Below are 16,789 nucleotides of genomic sequence, written 5' to 3'. Positions count from 1 at the left end.
CACAGCCCTCACTCTCCTCTTCTGTGCAGACATATTGACATGCCCCATCCATTAGAGCCCAGAGATTTGAACAATCCAGCCTTAAAACCAGTGATAATTGTCCTTAAAGTTTCTTTCACAGAGCCCCTACCTGTAAGACACACCAGAGACCTTTATGTTCACTGTAGTTTCATAGCAGCTATGAGTACCTAGACCCCCCCACCTCCATCGCCTGCTCTAGCTTCAGCTTTCTCAAGGTCTTCACTCAACTGCAGTGAACACCTCCCTGACCTTACAGTACGTGACCAGGACAATGTCAGACTGCTCACATTTCAAGATTTCCTTCCTGCCTACATTACTAATTAATCCTTATGGGGTGTTAAGCAAGCAAATTGTTCTTCTGTGTGCAAGACTGCATGCAGGAGGAAGCAGGAGTACATTACTTCCCCAATTCCTGGGGTACCTGGGTAAAGAGGCAGACCCAGATTAAAAAAATTTACAAAACCCGGAAATTGTATCAGTGACTACCAGTTTCTTTTCAGAAAACGCCTAATATCACCATGCTAGTAATATTTTAATACCACTTCCCCTGTCTACAACCACTCTACAACCTTGGCACTGCATTAGCCAGGCTGCTTGTGACAAACTAACCAGAGAGAACGGAACAGAGTCAGCAGTTTGTACTTGAACTGTGCGCTGGAGAGATCAGAGGTGAGAGCTCGGAAACGGCGTTTCGGCGAGACGGGGATGCCCACACTCACTCCTTTGAGAGTACCTATGCCTGCTGCCTCGCACACCGACCAGAATCCAGCACACACATTTCTCGAGCAGATTCAGGTTGTGCAGCTGCAATACAACATAACCACACAAGCAGTGACCTGTATCAGATCAAACAGCGATCAGACATGATTAAGACGCACGATACAACTCGCATCACTTACGTGAGAACAGCAGAATCAACTGGTCAGGATTTTACAGGAATGGCACACACAGAATATTCGGTTTTAAACATTTATTGGGTTTTTTTTTCCACTTGAGGATTTACTGTAAGTTATGGTGATTTTTTTTCCCCTAAAAATATATTACATTTACTTGAGATCACAACAGTGGTAAAAAGTTATGTACATTATCTGTTTTAACCATTCAGATTCATACTAGTAAGTGACATTGCAAGCATGTCACTTAGTAGTAATGATGCATCTTTACCCTAGCAAGGAGAGCGGGATTTCTCCAGATCCAGGTTTTTACTGGTCTTCACCAACTTTAGTCAGTTCTCCGAACAACATTCATCTCAGTAACACTCACTTCACCCACAAATTATTTATCAGTATTACCCTACCACTAGAAACCTGAGAATGAGCCTAGTTTTGTACTAGGACTCACCTGCCTTTGAGAGGACTCATACAGAACACTTCTTCCACACAGAACTGTTTGAAAGATCTTCTTGCTCTATTATAGCACCTTTCACCTTAAATCTAAGCACTGCTGCATTTTTTCCTCTCTAATTTCAATTACCTGTTGGGATGCCGTATTTAACAGAAGTTCCCTCTGTCAATGCTATTTGAGCGTTAAAAAGAAGATGCACACAGGTGTTGCTTCCTACAAGAAGACGTCAGTTTTGATGAAACCAAATTTTTTGGCCCACTCTTGCTCTCTGGCCTATGTCCAATTACAGTTCAGGTTCTGCAGCTTCAGCCAAAGGTCTGCTCTTACATTTAGAAAAGCAGTAAGGGCTCAGGCACCATCACCTGAATCCGAAAAGCACGTTTGTTCCTTTGCTGTATGTCTCGACTCCCACAAGAGGGTTCCACAGTGCAAATAATTAGTTCTATTATTAACTGGTAGCTGAACAGCTTGAATAGATTCATTAACAGGTTCAAAGTGCAGGTTCACCGAGTATTATGCATGTACCCCTGCATAACCCCCAGGCAGCACGACGAGCTCAGCTGCTCGGTTCCCCTTAGTGTAACACACATCTACAGAAGCAATGCAAAGGAAAACCACATGGCAGATGAGATGCTGTAGCTCAGTAATGGAGGGGGGGGGAAGACCAGTTTTGCTGGAGCATTACAAAAATGAAAAATCAGACCAACAGTACGGCAATTCAGGCTAAAAAAAGGTAAGCACTGCCTTAAGAAACTCTGAAAGTAAGAAAGCTCCACAGTTGCCTTCGGTGGGAAATTTAGTATTTTTTTTAATTAACTACACACACAAGCACAAAGATCTTAGTGTGATCAGTCTTACAACCTTGAGATTTGCTATTTCCAGTTGGAAATACATCCCTAGCGTTACCGCTTTGCATCAAACGATGCCCCACTTACCAGGGGAACACCCATTCACTGAATGGATACAACACAGGAGTGACAGATGCTTTGGTGCCACACCTCTTAGTGAATGCTGTTTCACTAAGGCATTAACCATTACTGAAGCTTCCTACTAGCGGTAGCATTACCAGCTGAAAGCAAGGAATTTTGGCAAGACTCAGACAACACATCCACTGTGCTATTCAAGACATGAACGGACAGGAGTGCAATTAGCTTAGTCTCAGAGGAAAACTTCATGCTTTGTGGCAGGGACATCTGTTGCTCCTAATCCAGGACGCCGATCTGCCACGGGTGTAACAGAGCTGCACCCTCTCCCACCACGCAGCCATGCAGATGCACAGAGACAGACATTTTTACTACCAGCCCAGCACCTGTAGGTTTTGGTAACTAAACATAGGAGATGTTTTAATGAGAACACTTTTGAGTGGAGAATGGGGCGATGTTTATAACAAAAATTACTCACTAGGGACAACACGAGTGCTGAATGTTTTAGTGTGTCTGCAGCCAAAAGGCCAAAGTTACTCCTGCTGAATAGCAATGCAAATACCTCAGGACTCCTGCAATATGCACGTCATCTGGTTTACATCTACATGCTAACCCCAGCAGGATAAAAACTTGATTTTCAAGCAGCGTTCATGCAGAGCACTCTCCAGAAAAATGCTAGTCTGGACAGTCTCCCATCTCAATCACTTCCGAGAACAAGCACTGCAAAGTCCTAACAGAGAAAGAGCCACTTCAGGTTTAGATGGGAATGACACTAAAACTCACTGTAACTATATATCCCTAGGTTAAAGTGTATGTGCGCTAAATTTCAACGTAGCCTAAATTTAGCAAGTCTGTCAAGTCTCCATGGATGAAAATTTCTACCGAGTTTTCAGTCTTGAAAAGTGGTTTATAATGACAGACCTTAAATACAAAATGGCTTATGTAACAGCACAATGTCTACAGCATAACATGTAATGGTACAAATGGTCATTAAATGTAATAAAAGCCTTATTTTTCAGTACCCTGTACAAAGTTGAACGAGGCAAAAAGATGTTCCAGACACTTTGCGGTTTTGTTTCTTTTTCAAGAAAAATGAATAAAAAATGTGAAACTGGCAGACAGGCAGCGAAATGTAGAAGTTTCCATATTAAAAAAACAGTTGTCAGAATTCTTGACACACACACACACTATCCTACCTCCTGAAGCTGCAAGGCAGCCCCACGGCATACAATCCTAAGCCTTATCCTTAGTACCTTGCTTCTTTGATTGCTAAGACAGATCGGGCTTGATGCCATTTATACACAGGTAGAGTGATTAAATGCACTTGTTAAAAAACACAGACCTTATCCAAGAGACAATACAGGAGACGTTACAGTGAAGAAGACACAGTTTTGCTGCAATAGCAAAGGGGGTCAAGCACCTTGAAGGTCACCATCTTGCCAGCAACAAGAGATGCTCTAACAGCTCGTCAGAGAAACAACGGTACTCGGTGGAAAGTCTAATATAGTAAACATAAAATACAGAGTTCAGACATCTTTAGTGTTTGTGCATAACTTGCCACCCGCTTCTCTCCCAGCAGACAGTGGGAGACATTTCAGTTTTCACACTCACTGACTTAGAAACAAAGTAAGTCAAGCTTCGGACATGAATTCACACAGTGAAAAGTCCTTCCTCCAAAAATAGACAGGATCGCTCAATTCATTTTCATTCTCATAAACCACTTTAAAAACTATTAAAACTCTGAATTTGTTCAAGCAGCATATTTTGCTTTTGTCACCGGCAGGTTTAGTTGTATAAATCCTAGAAAGTTAAAATTATATAATACCATACAAAAACATGTAAACAAAATGGATTTTTTTTTTAAAGGCATGCATGCTCTGGAAGAGGATTATAAAGTGTTTATTTTTGGTAAATAAGAGATACCTTGCTTAGCATTTTTTAAAGCACCTTAGTGATTTAGGAGCCTAAGCCCAAATAACTTTAATTTAGAGTTGGGCTCCTAAACTTCTAAATCAATTCTGTAAAATTACTTAAGCACTTTGAAAAATTTTTGCCATGTCGCTGATCTCACAGAATTAGATTTCCTGTAACCACAGCTAACTCTGAACCTGAGACAACATTCAGGAATGTCTCGTTAGTGTAATTCAGTTGCAATTTTTTTGGATCCTCCATATCTTAAGTTTATGGTATCTATGAATAAATTTTCCCAAGAAGATAAATATTTTGTGACAACACTTTGCAAACTCCTCCTTCATAGACAACACAGGATACAACAATCAAATTTGAACAGGAATGTGATTATATCATTAAATCTTCCTTCTGAATAGCTGTTAATATCAAAGACACTGTTATTTGTTAAGACTGATAAAAACAAACTTACAAAAACACCTGTAGCACAGCATTAGGTAAAAAGAAGGAGCGTTTTTGGCACCATACGTTTTTAAATCTAAGCTTTTAGGCCCAAAGTCTAGCAAGTTAAATGTATGCAGTGGCAGCTGGGAAAACCTCATCTGAAATGCAGCAGTTGTAAAGGAAAGATCTTTTTGGAAGATGCCATTTTATGATCGTTAGCTGATCTCCAAGTAAGGTATATGCTGGAATTTAGCCTAAATATTCATACCAAGTGTTTACATGTACACCTTAGCACTCATACGTATAATACAAGTATATTGCACCGACAGAACTGCCAGAATCCATATTAACACACTCAGGCATAAAACGTAGTGTCTTCCTTTTGCTCTTCATTTATCTTCTTAGTGCCCTGACCAACAAATCCTAATGCTTCCTTTGAAATGTAGTTGCAAGGTCGCTACTTCACCTTGCTCTGTACCTGTACTTGTGAGTATTACCCTTACGCTAAATGTGCTTTGCGATTCATAGCTGTGTAAAGAATTCCTTGCACAAGGAGAAGCTTTGCCTAATTTGTACAAAGTGCGTGGGGCAGCCACGGTTCTGTGTTTTGCCACCAGGTGTCTCGCTCTGCACACCCAACCCGCTGCGTCAGCAAGTCTGTAACAATCCACCCTCCGCCGAGGTTCCCATTGGCACAAGGTTTGCTAAAGCTCTGGTAAAAATACCTCTACAGCTGGCTTTGTTCTGTACTCAATTGCACAACTTCATCCAATTCACTGCGTTGGGTTTCCCCCCCTCTGAAAGTGGTCTAAGGTATGCTGCAGCTGCTGAAAGGACTTCTGTTTTTCTTGGTCCTCTGTTTGTTTGGTTTGAGGTTGATGACATCTCCACCATTAAGAGTGCTAGAATTTTGGTTGGAGTGACTTCCACCTGCAGTATTAAAAACACCTACAGAATTCAAAGACAAGAAAAGGATTTGTATTTCTTTACTTCCTTCAGCATTAACACTTAAGACCCAACACTTAGTAAGGCGCAGGAGTACAAGCAAATACTCTTAGTCTTTTAAGGCTTTATCTATTTCTGAATCAATTTTGCAGCAAAATTTAAAATACAGCCAGTTGGAATTACTAGCCAGGCAGCATTTAAAGCTGGTATACATCTATGTAATTGAAGGGCAGCATATGCAATCATCTGTGTATGCATATGCTGCTAATCACATGTTAACAGAGTTATAGTTAGTTGAGTAATATAATAAAAGAGAACCACGGCAACTTTAAAGTTAGAAACTTCACTGAAATAAAGGCAAGGAAAAAGTCTCAATAAAAAGGGAAAATAAATTAACTGATTCAGAAACACTTTAAACAAGGAGCACTGAAGCTCAGCGTTCCCTTACAAAAGGCAGTTCACAAAGACCTGATTACATGCCAGGTTCTTTCACCGCGAGTCTCTTGTAGATCTGCACCAAGATGAGTAACACAAATTCTAAGTAGATGAAGAAACTCAACAAGCACCCTTTCTCAAGTCCATGTTTACTTAAACAAATTTAATAACAGGGCACCTGCCAAACATTAGCTAGGAAAGTTCAGTACATCAGTTGGACAGTCTTTTCACTGTAGAGAGTCACAAAGTTATTTTACAGGAGGAAAGGAGACTATATCCTAAGAGAGGAAGGTAATAATTACACCCTGGTTCACTCTGTATTAACTCCATAAGGAAACAGATGAGAGCATAAGCTTTGATGGCAAAAAATACAGTTAATGGGGTTTTTTTATTACAGTATACATACCGATCTTGTTACTGCTTGTATGTACTAGTTCTGGATCTTCAGCTGTTTGTTGCTTCAGCTTTTGAAGATATTTATCAGCCAAATACTTAAAAACTGTAATGTCAAAAAGAAAAAAAAAAAGTACATCAGAGTATGCTTAAAAACCATTTTCATATCACTATTTCATATCAAACTTCTGTATGGCAACAAAAGTGCATCCAACACCCCAGTTTTAGCACTGTCTGGTAGGCGATTGTCTCTCGGCAGCTCTGCACCCCAGAGCAGAATCCAGATTATGATTCTGCGTCTACCCGGGTCTTACAGTTTGCAGTGCTACAGGGGGGCCTTGCACAGCAGACAGAAACAGCTCAGTACCCCTGGAGCAGAGCTGGCATGTACACATTGCCAAATGTTCCAATTCACCCACTTTAAAACTTTGAAAAGTTATGTAGAAATTTTATATATATATATATATACACACACACACACATTTTACAAAGAGCCTTAGAATAACAGCAATCATGTAAAGGAAGGCTATTAATAACACTTAGAAGAAGCATGTTTCTAATTAACTAACGCTACCCTCATTTGTATCAGGGTATTTAAACTCTACATAGGATTCTGAAAAATCTACAACTGTGGGAGTATTTTCAGGACCTAGGTGGGTTCTGATGATTCCCATCTGTAGCCCATACCTCATGCAAAAACGATACAGAAACATTTTATGTTTTTTCTTGCAGATTTTTTCCTAAGGTGAATGATGTTAACAGAGAAGATACAATTCATTTACTATTGGCTTTGCCTGATTAAACAAAACCCATGAGTTATGAGACCATAATGAATTATTCATACCTATCCCATAAAAGACAGGGACTGAATTTTTTAACAGTACTCTTATGAAATTAAATATATACGTTAAAAAGTGCTACTTGAGAATGAGTAAAATACCACCAGTAGCCAATAGGCTGCAAGAGATCCAATCTTTTTATGTACTTCATTTAAATACAACTGAACTATGGAAGTTCTTTATATCAATTGTTTATTCATTACAAAACAGTCTGTCAAAAAATTTTATGTTGCAAAAACTGAACTTGTATATGTAATTTATTTTAAAAGCTCAGTGCTTACTGACTGTCATTAGGACTAAGCAGCCTTAACACATCCACACTTCTCCATACTGAAGCTATGCCCCATTTGGGGAAGAGAAAGGAAAGGCGAACATGAAGAAACGTGTTTAACACAAGTAATTCTGGCTGCGTGGTAAGTGGGCTGCTTAGAAATATAAAAAAGATTGCCAACAGCATTCAACAACGTGGGAAGGAACAGACCAGCTCCAAGCTAGAGAGATGGACAGAGCTATACAGCAGCAGGCAGGACAGACACCTGCTCAGCTGGATCTCGTACCTTCAGTTACATTTAGGTCTTCCTTCACCGATGCTCGGTAAAACCTCAGTTTTAGCTTTTTTGCCAGTGCTTCTGCCTCTTCACTGCACAACAGAAGATGACTTTGTAAATACTGATTTGTATTATTTGTCAACATTTATTCTCACACACAAAATGCTTCCTGGTAAGTTAAACATCGCAAGGTGTGTTAAGAAGATCAGACATTCAACCCCCCTCCCAATCCTTAACTTCTTTACAATGCCTCCACTGTTACAAGAAGGTATTTTTCATGCAGTTTCTTTATGACCAGAAGTGATTGCTTCTCAGCATTAATTGACTTCATTAACTACAATTCCCCAGGCTTTGAAGACAGGTGTCAGTGAAAGCAAAGGGAAGGAGGCTGTAACTAACAGCTCTAGAATCCCAACAATTGCCACTGCACATTCGAAACAGCATCAACAAAGTAATCCTTAGGTACACTTTAATGGAGCGGTAGACCATGCAATCAGATGAGTGCAGAGATGAAATCAAGAATTACCATTTTCTGCCAAGTGAAAGAGAAGTTGTGCTACATTTTAAGGAAAAGTTGAGGAAACTTAGGAAAACTTCACCAAGGTAAATCAGGTCACCAGAAAGATGAAGTTACTGAGGCAGGTGGAGTATTCCAAGAACAAAACCTAAGCGACATACCATGAATAAAGGAGGAGCTCAAATGCAATTATGCTTTTCCTTTGAAAAATCCTCAGTATCCTTTGCAGAGGGACTAGAAGCTGATTTATGCCATCAATGATAGCAAACAGAGAACAGAGAAAGACAGTGCAGGAAACAACAAAGAGAAGAAATAAATTAAATCTCTGAGGAAGATGGTAGAAATAAAGAAATGGTGAATGATTGACTTAATCACCAAATATTTTCTATGTGACATGCTGTGGTAAATGAAAGTTAGCATTTTTTAAGCTGATTTTATGACAAGAATGAGATTGGTCATATATACAAAGGCAGAGTGAACTGACAGTGAAAGCTGTAGAGAACAATCCAGTGAAGCAGCACCATGCAGTTTGAGAATATTAACAGATATGGATGTCTACAGAGCTATGTTTTGATAAAACTGGTTCATTAAAACAAACTAAAGAAAAGTGAAGCAAAGAGTACAAAGATACTTTTTCAACCTGAGTAATATTACTCCATCGCTGTAGCTAGCATTCACTAGCCAAGCTAGACAACATAATAAATAACCAACAAAAACCACCATGTGTATACAGGGGGCCTGTATTTTTCTTTAAAAATAGTAAGATAAAACTCCTACTTCTTTATACAAGAGTCATCAAGAAGATCAATCTTATTCTGCACAAGAACTGTGGGAATATCTCCAACTTCGTTCACAACTTTTTCCTTCCAGGTAGGGATTGCTTTGAAGGACTCTCTGTCAGTCGTAGAAAACACAAGAACACAAGCCTGGGCTCCTAAAAATACACAAATCCATTACAAATCCATACAAATTGATCAACAAACATTGGGAAAAAAAAAAGCATATATAATGTATTTCAAATATGAGGGGTTTTTCAAGTTCCTCCCATAAGAGTGCACTTTTACCACCAGGTTGTGTCAAACCCACGGTCATAAATTCCACAAGTGAAAACAGATGCCCATATTATTTTGATCAGTACACCCATTTTTCGTGACAGCTATGGGTCTGTTACCTTTCAGGCTGTTTCCAGCATGCTGCACATACGCAGGGGAAAGAAATAGAAGGGGGTGTGGAAAGGACTGGAAAAAGGGGAAGGGAGGTTTGCTTCTTGCTCACTGTTTTCCAGACAGCTTAAGGGAGACCAGAAGGCAAATATTTTTCTGTATGCTGTATCTGCAAACCACACCCCACATCATTATTTGCACTACAGTAATCTGGATTGTGAAAAGCAGAACTCTTTCAGAGAAAGCTGTCAGTATTTCAAGTAAATTGTTTAGTAGCTTTTTGGAGAAAATGTGTATTTCTAATTCATATTCATTCTATCACAGCACTAAAGTTATACAAAGTGTTTCATACCATTTCTGCTATGGTTCTTTAACAGTCTTAACAAACAATGATGGATGCTGAGAAGGTACTTGCACAGCTGAAATATTACTGAGTGGTCTTTTGACCATCCAGTCCCTTTGTTATCCGCAAGAACTACTTTCCTTTGCACATCAATGCATGGAGAAACACTTCATTATTTGTATGCCTTTAATGTATTTAATACTTAGGTACCCCTAAGCTAACAACTATGCTCAGAATTTCAAATCAAGCTCTACCAATAAAATTGTAGCCATGTAGTTTTCCATAACCTTCCCTAGGACTTGTGTTTTGACATGTTTGCTTCCCCTAATGTCCAGACCGTACTCCAATGTAGGCAGTTACTCTGATGCGGTTCCACTTACAAACCTGTGATTTGGGTGTAAAATTAATCACTCTTTCCAAAGCAGGTTACTTTGCATTTGGCAATGCTTAATCTGTCTTGCTGCCTGGCTTAATCATAGAATCACTCGGGTTGGAAGACACCCTTAAGGTCGAGTCCAACCACAACCTAACCCTGCCTAGTGCACCTCTAGATCATGTCCTTAAGCACAACATCTACACACCTTTTAAATACCTCCAGGGACGGTGACTCCACCACCTCCCTGAGCAGCCTGTTCCAATGTCTGATCACCCTTTCTGCAAAGAAATTCTTCCTGATATCTAACCTAAATATCCCCTGGTGCAATTTTAAGCCATTCCCTCTCATCCAATCATTTGTCACTAGAGAAAAGAGACCAGCCCTGACATCTCTGCAACCACCTTGCAAGTAGTTGTAGCCAGCGATAAGGTCTCCCCTCAGCCTCCTTTTCTCAAGACTAGAAAGCCCCAACTCCCTCAGCCACTCCTTACAGGACTTGTGCTCCAGACCCTTCACCATCTTTGTCGCCCTCCTCTGGACGCGCTCCAGCATCTCAACATCCCTCCTGTAGTTCCCAAAACTGCACACAGTACTCAAAGTGCAGCCTCACCAGAGCTGAGGACAATGGAACAATCACTTCCCTGGTCCTGCTGGTCACATTATTCCTGATATAGGCCAGGATGCTGTTGACCTTCTTGGACACCTGGGCACACTGCCTCCTCATGTTCAGCCTCTCAAATTCTCTGCTTTACTGGAGACGAGATTATATATTAAAAGACTCTCACCATCTGGTAACATCATCCTACTCAGTTTTAAGACTAAGAAACCTATTGTGAAGTCTCTACTCTAAGGCACTTTCACCTCACCTCTTTCCACCCATTCCTTCTGAGCACTAAAACGTGAGGAGAATGTGGTAACAGCACGTTCAGAGGGAAAGCCCTAGCACATGGTAGGTAGCAAGGAGGTGGCTTACAACATCAGACCTCCTTATTTAGTTTAGATACAGTGTACGTACAAAGCAGCGGGCAGAGACAGTAAAAATAACTCCACTTGGCCATATCAATATTTAAAGAGAATTATATACTAGGCTCTAATTAGGAATCAAATGAAGTATTTTTCAGGACCCTTGAGGTTCTGACATTGAAAGGTTCTCACCAGGAAGGTAACAGAATTTACTAAAGCAACAACCCTGCAAAATGCTTATTTAGGAAGAGGAGAAGGAGCATTCTTCTCATGCTCAATTCAAAGCAATGTCAAATGCAACCTTCCTCAAAGTATGCTTCAGCACAGCACAGAAGTTAGTACGGCAGCAGAGCTCACCAGAAGATGCTGCCTGCAGGGCAGAGATCTTACTAGGTAAATTATTTTCATCTTCTTAGTGCATTGCTAAATTCTCAATACTCTTACCGAGAACCTAAGTTTAAGAAATTACAATGTCCGGGAAGGAGATCTAAGGAGGAAGGAAAAAGAGAACCCCCAGGATTTACACATATAAACGCCTTTCTGTGTGCAGTGACTGACAGTGTTGGAGAGTCAGCAACACTTGTCCCCTCCTAGTGGAATCACACACCACCTGTCAGACAAGACTCTGTACTACATACATGAATAGTGAGGCACAGGACAGCATCAGAGAGGAGCGTAACAGCTGAACCAGGACGTTCTCTATGAACATATGAAATCAATGTTCTTTTGTAAGAAGCTGTTTCATAGAGCTACTTTAAAGGACTCAAGCAAAGGACGCTGAATTTTTTGTGTGCAGTTGCTGCTTGGATAACCCCTATAATCTTTGGGAGCACACACAAATTAACTACAGTTCTGAATACAGAAGAAGGAAAATACCTTTGAGATGCACAGACTAAAAAAAACCAAAACAAACCCACCCACAAAACAACTGCCAAATAATAAAACTCTTGGTATTTTCACCTCTATAGTAGGCCTTCGTTATGGCATCAAATTCTTCTTGACCGGCGGTGTCCCACAGCATCAGCCTGACGTCTTCATCATTAACTCTGAAATAAGCAACATGGTTTTGTAACCAGTGCAACAGACAAGAGTGCTTCAAAACGACAGACACGGAGATATGTCTCTGCCCACAGTACAAGAGCAATCCAGGTCAGTATTAACTTCATTTAAATACAACGTATCTTCATGCGATAATGGTTCTGTAAGATGCCACAGCAGTGATCCCTCCATCACACCACATGCTCTTTCCTGACAATCCACATTACGTTTTCCTCTCCTTTTCCTCTTTTCCTCTACATTTCCTTCTATGAGGAAAAATAACACTGACTTCAAACCAAAACTTCAGTGCATGAATAACAGTCCTTTTGCCTTTTTAATCAGCTTACAAAATTTATGGAATTTTCTTACTCCTTGTCACCACAGTATTTTCTACTTTATCAAGCATAATTGGCTATTATCTGCTTGTATTACATACGGAGACTAAATCTGTAGCATATTTAATTATTTTTTCCACCATCATTTTATTCTATAGCAGCTAACAAACGTTCATAATCATGTTATCTTTAAGCACTTCCGCATCCTCCACAAGGAATTAGATGTAATAAAAATCAATGTGTGGTAGAACACAAAGGAAACTTGTCAGAAGCTTAGTATGACAGAGGCTCCAAATTTTATTTTATTTTGACTTAGAGTTCTAAATCTTGTATGGAAAGTAACAGTGATACAATGTTAGCTCCACTGTGCAAGAGAGAAAACAACTCCCTTTACTGCATTTTGGCAACAGCAGGCCTTGTTTCCAGTCTCTGTAAATCTCAGGATTACAATGGAACAAAGAAATAGAGGGAAAGGTAAAAATCAGTAGTATGGCATCTGTTCAATACATACTGTATTTGTCTTTCCAGGAAGTCTACACCAATGGTTTTCTTGTAGTCTTTTGTAAAAATCCCCTTGCAATATCGCTGAATCATACTGGACTTTCCAACAGCTCCATTTCCTACTACCACCACCTTGATTGCCACCTCCATATCTTCTTCCAACATCTTTGTGTCCCAAGTGACTCTCTAGTTTATTCAGGAAGCTATTGATTCTGTAAAAAAAAAAGAAGGAAATAACTGTGTTTGTAAAAATGCTGTGAATAGACAACAAAAGGAAATGCAATGACACATGAGGAGTCACAAAGGCTGTACAAATTATCTTCAGCTCTGCCCCAGACTGCTTAAGTGATGTCAGACAAGTTATTCAGCCAGTTTGTACTTTGATTTGCCACTTATCAGAAATTAACACAATTCCTCATAAGAAGTATCCTTCCACTGGACAAATGTATTGTCATGTGTGGGTGATGTTCCTGCTGCGCCAGTGCTAACACACACAGGACTCTCAGCTCATCAACCTATGGCAAGTCTCAAGTATGGCCACTTCCAACTTCAGCCACTGTACTCTTACACCCAGTTCAGATATCCTCACCTGACACCAACAGTGATGCTCGGAAGACCTAAACCTGTATCACTCTGTAATTAGATCCCTTACTCCAGTTCTTATGAACTTGCCTAAATTCGTCTTCCTGAGGAAGTTCGATAAAAGTCACGATCAGACAGATTTTGCACAGACTTATATTCAGTTTTGGCATGTGACTCAAAAACACTAAACGTGTAAGTCCTACTGGCAATTCTGAAAAAAGCACCTTTTCCAAGAGTCTTTTTTTAAAGTAAGCAACTGCCAGCTGCCTGAAAAGATTTTAAACGCTTAAACTTTCGGATAATCTCTCTTACCGAGACACAAGCTAGTTACATTTAGAAGGTCTGCATCGAAAGCCTGTCTCGCATCACAGGGCCACTGCAGGGGAGCCGCTGGCTTTCTCCCGGATTTCCCTTCGCCCGTGACCACCACCCATCCAGCTGGAGCCGCGGCCAAGCAGCTGAAGTCCAGGGGCAAAGTTCACCGCAGGCAGTTATAGCAGCCACGGGAACGTTCATATAAACCAAAATTCCAACGTGCAAAAACCGGAAAAACAAATTTACTTGGCTTACTGTACAGATCTTTCATTCAGGTTTCAGTGTTCAGACTGTGTCATATATATCTTCTTTTGTTTTTTTAAGGAGGAAGGCGCAGAGCCGCACACAGCAGCCAGGTCTCCCCGCCGGCAGCGGGGCTGGGGTACCATCGCAGCACCACTTCGCATCTGCGGAGCGGCAAATTTCCTCCCGGGAGGTGAGCGAACCTCTCTCCCAAGGGAGGGGAAAACACCTATTTTGAAGACTTTGCTCCCCCACCGCGCACAGGCGCCCTGTGCTGTTAGAACTGGGCTACCCGATACCTTCGCCCCGGCTCGCCCGGGCAGATCGCGTGTCCCGGCTGCCACGGGCAGCGCTGCGCGTTGGTACGCGTGCCTGTTTATCCATCGGGCGCTCGGCGAGCACCGCTCCGACTGCCGCCGGGTCTGGCCCCAGCAGTCCGGATGGCCATTTTACGCGAGGACCTTCGCTCTGCGGGGAGCGCCGTTCGCTGGTCTCCGCGCAAGAGGCTGCCCGAGGCCACCTCTCGGCCCTGCCCGGGGGGCGCCGCCGCGGCCACGCTGAGGGCGGAGGCTCGGCCGGCCGCTCTGCCCCCCCTCCACCTCCGCAGCTCCGGCCCCTCCGGCGCCCGCCCCACCGCCCCCCCGGCCACGCTCCCTGCCAGCCCGCCAAGCCCGGCGGCACCCTCCAGCCTCAGGGCATCCCCAAGCCACCGCCGGGGCCCCGACTCCCGCGGTCCCTCTCACCAACCTCTGGCCGGAGCGGTGCTCCCTCACAAGGCGCGGCGGCGGCTCCACCTCAGCCACAGCGGGGTAGGGAGGCAGGGAAAGGGAGAAGGAGGGAAAGCGAGAGGAAACCGCTCGCTGGGGCCGACCCAACCCGGACGCACATCCCTGCTGCCCCGCCCGGAAACGCCGTCAGGACCGGGGGCGCCGCTCGGGGAGGTGCCCGCCCGCTGCCTCCGCCCCCACGGCGGCTCCGTGCTGGGGAGGCGGCCGGGGGGTCTCGTCGGGGCGGGACCGGCAAGCGCAGGGTTGTCCAGGAGTCCCTCCCTGCCGTGGGGTTTGGCCGCCCGAGCCGGAGGAGATGCGATCTGCCTGCCTGGTTGCGAGAGGTTTCCCGAGGAAGGGCGCGGGCCAGGCTGATCTTCCTGCCGCCCCCCCTCACGCACTCGTCCCTGTTTCGCTCCCCACCCGGCAGCCTTTCTTCCTCAAATCATCTTCCTTGGCAAGCAGATCTCTGTGTGGCTCTCTCTCCTCAGGCTGTCGCTGAAGGCAGCTGCCGTTCCTGCGGGTAGCACCCTTTTTGGGGTTTTTTTTGGACCAAAGCGTGACCGTGTCATGTCTCAGCCCATCACCCTGGTACATGGTCTGACAGCCCCCGGACACTTCAGAAAGCAGAACGTGATAGGTTTTGGCGTAATTGTAAACGTGACAGCCTTAAGATCTGAAGATGGTCCACTGTGGGTTGTTGGATTGTTTGGGGTTTTTATAAAAAACCCTTTCTCTCTTCATATATCAAAGCCCATGTATTGGCTGGGGCATCTGCTCTTAATGCCCCTCAGCACTCCTGTTGCTCTAGTGTGGCTGAGGAACACACATGGGTGTTCACAATTCGGGTTGCTGAACACTGGCTTGCACAGCTGAGGTCTCTATCCCTGCCCTGTGCTTCCCAAGGCTGTGTCTTCCCTCTAGACAACGCCTGTGCCCAAACTTCTTGGATTAGTGCATTTTGCAGTGACACCTGAAAAGAATAGCTGAATTATATGCATGGATTTTATTCTGAAATGTATCGTTTGGTTTTGCTAGTGCTGAGCCTGGCTGCTAGTCTCCGAGTCAGTCTGATGCCAGCCTGGGTGTGCCAAAAGGCCTTGAGTTAGAGAGCCCTCACATCAAGTCTAAGAAAAAAACGTTACCTGCCTAAAGCCAAAGTAACTATGTCAGAAACGTGCCTTATTGTACTTCACATCATGGAAAATACGAGGTGCGTGGCTGGGATTCATCTCACCTGGTACCTATACTGTAGGCATCTCTATGGCATGGTTCACCTGCAGATGACTGTCAGGGAGCCCAGATGAACAGCTCCCTCATTCAGTCCGTTGACTCGAAATGCAGCCTGTGACCGCACCTGTATAAGGTCAGAGGAGACATATCCTAAATGCCCTAATTTAGGCAGTAAATTAGCAACTGCTGTAAATAATCTCAGTTTTTAATTTTCTGTTCTTTAAAATCCATATATTGGGTAATGCTTTTACAAAGTTTAAGGATAGAATGTGTACTGTGACCTATCTGCTGTAGTGTGCAGATATTTCTTTGAAACCCCCAAAAACTCAGTGAGGCTAATCTGTTCCAGCATGTCTTATGTGTATATTGAGAGCCATTCAGGAAACTTCTCCTATCACGTCCCACAAAGGAAAGAGAAGAATGGAAGAACAGATTTCAAGGCTTTAGCATACATGTGATTTAATGAGATCAGCCAGCATTCTGACTTGTTTGCAACTACAAAACTGTATTTCTCTTTGGTTTGTCTAAATCAAAATTTTGGTTGCTCGATCTCACTACATCTTTTCACAGAAACTGACCAGCCCCTCATCTTTTCCATTTGCAGGCACCAGGG

At 42.8% G+C, this 16,789-nt stretch overlaps 1 protein-coding gene across 1 annotated transcript; it reads right to left on the bottom strand.

Moving 5' to 3' along the window:
* Nucleotides 1-5,448: 5,448 nt before the first annotated feature.
* Nucleotides 5,449-13,201, bottom strand: RAB23 (RAB23, member RAS oncogene family; the record flags this gene model as incomplete). Its single annotated transcript, XM_084262036.1, has 6 exons — nt 5,449-5,588; nt 6,427-6,519; nt 7,810-7,892; nt 9,095-9,251; nt 12,123-12,208; nt 13,047-13,201. 6 exons carry the CDS (start codon nt 13,199-13,201, stop codon nt 5,449-5,451), a joined length of 714 nt encoding a protein of 237 aa, XP_084118162.1.
* Nucleotides 13,202-16,789: the final 3,588 nt, after the last annotated feature.

This window comes from Gallinula chloropus (assembly GCF_964237585.1).
Source record: "Gallinula chloropus genome assembly, chromosome: 3".
Lineage (NCBI taxonomy): Eukaryota > Metazoa > Chordata > Aves > Gruiformes > Rallidae > Gallinula > Gallinula chloropus.
This window is presented reverse-complemented; position numbering and strand designations above follow the sequence as displayed.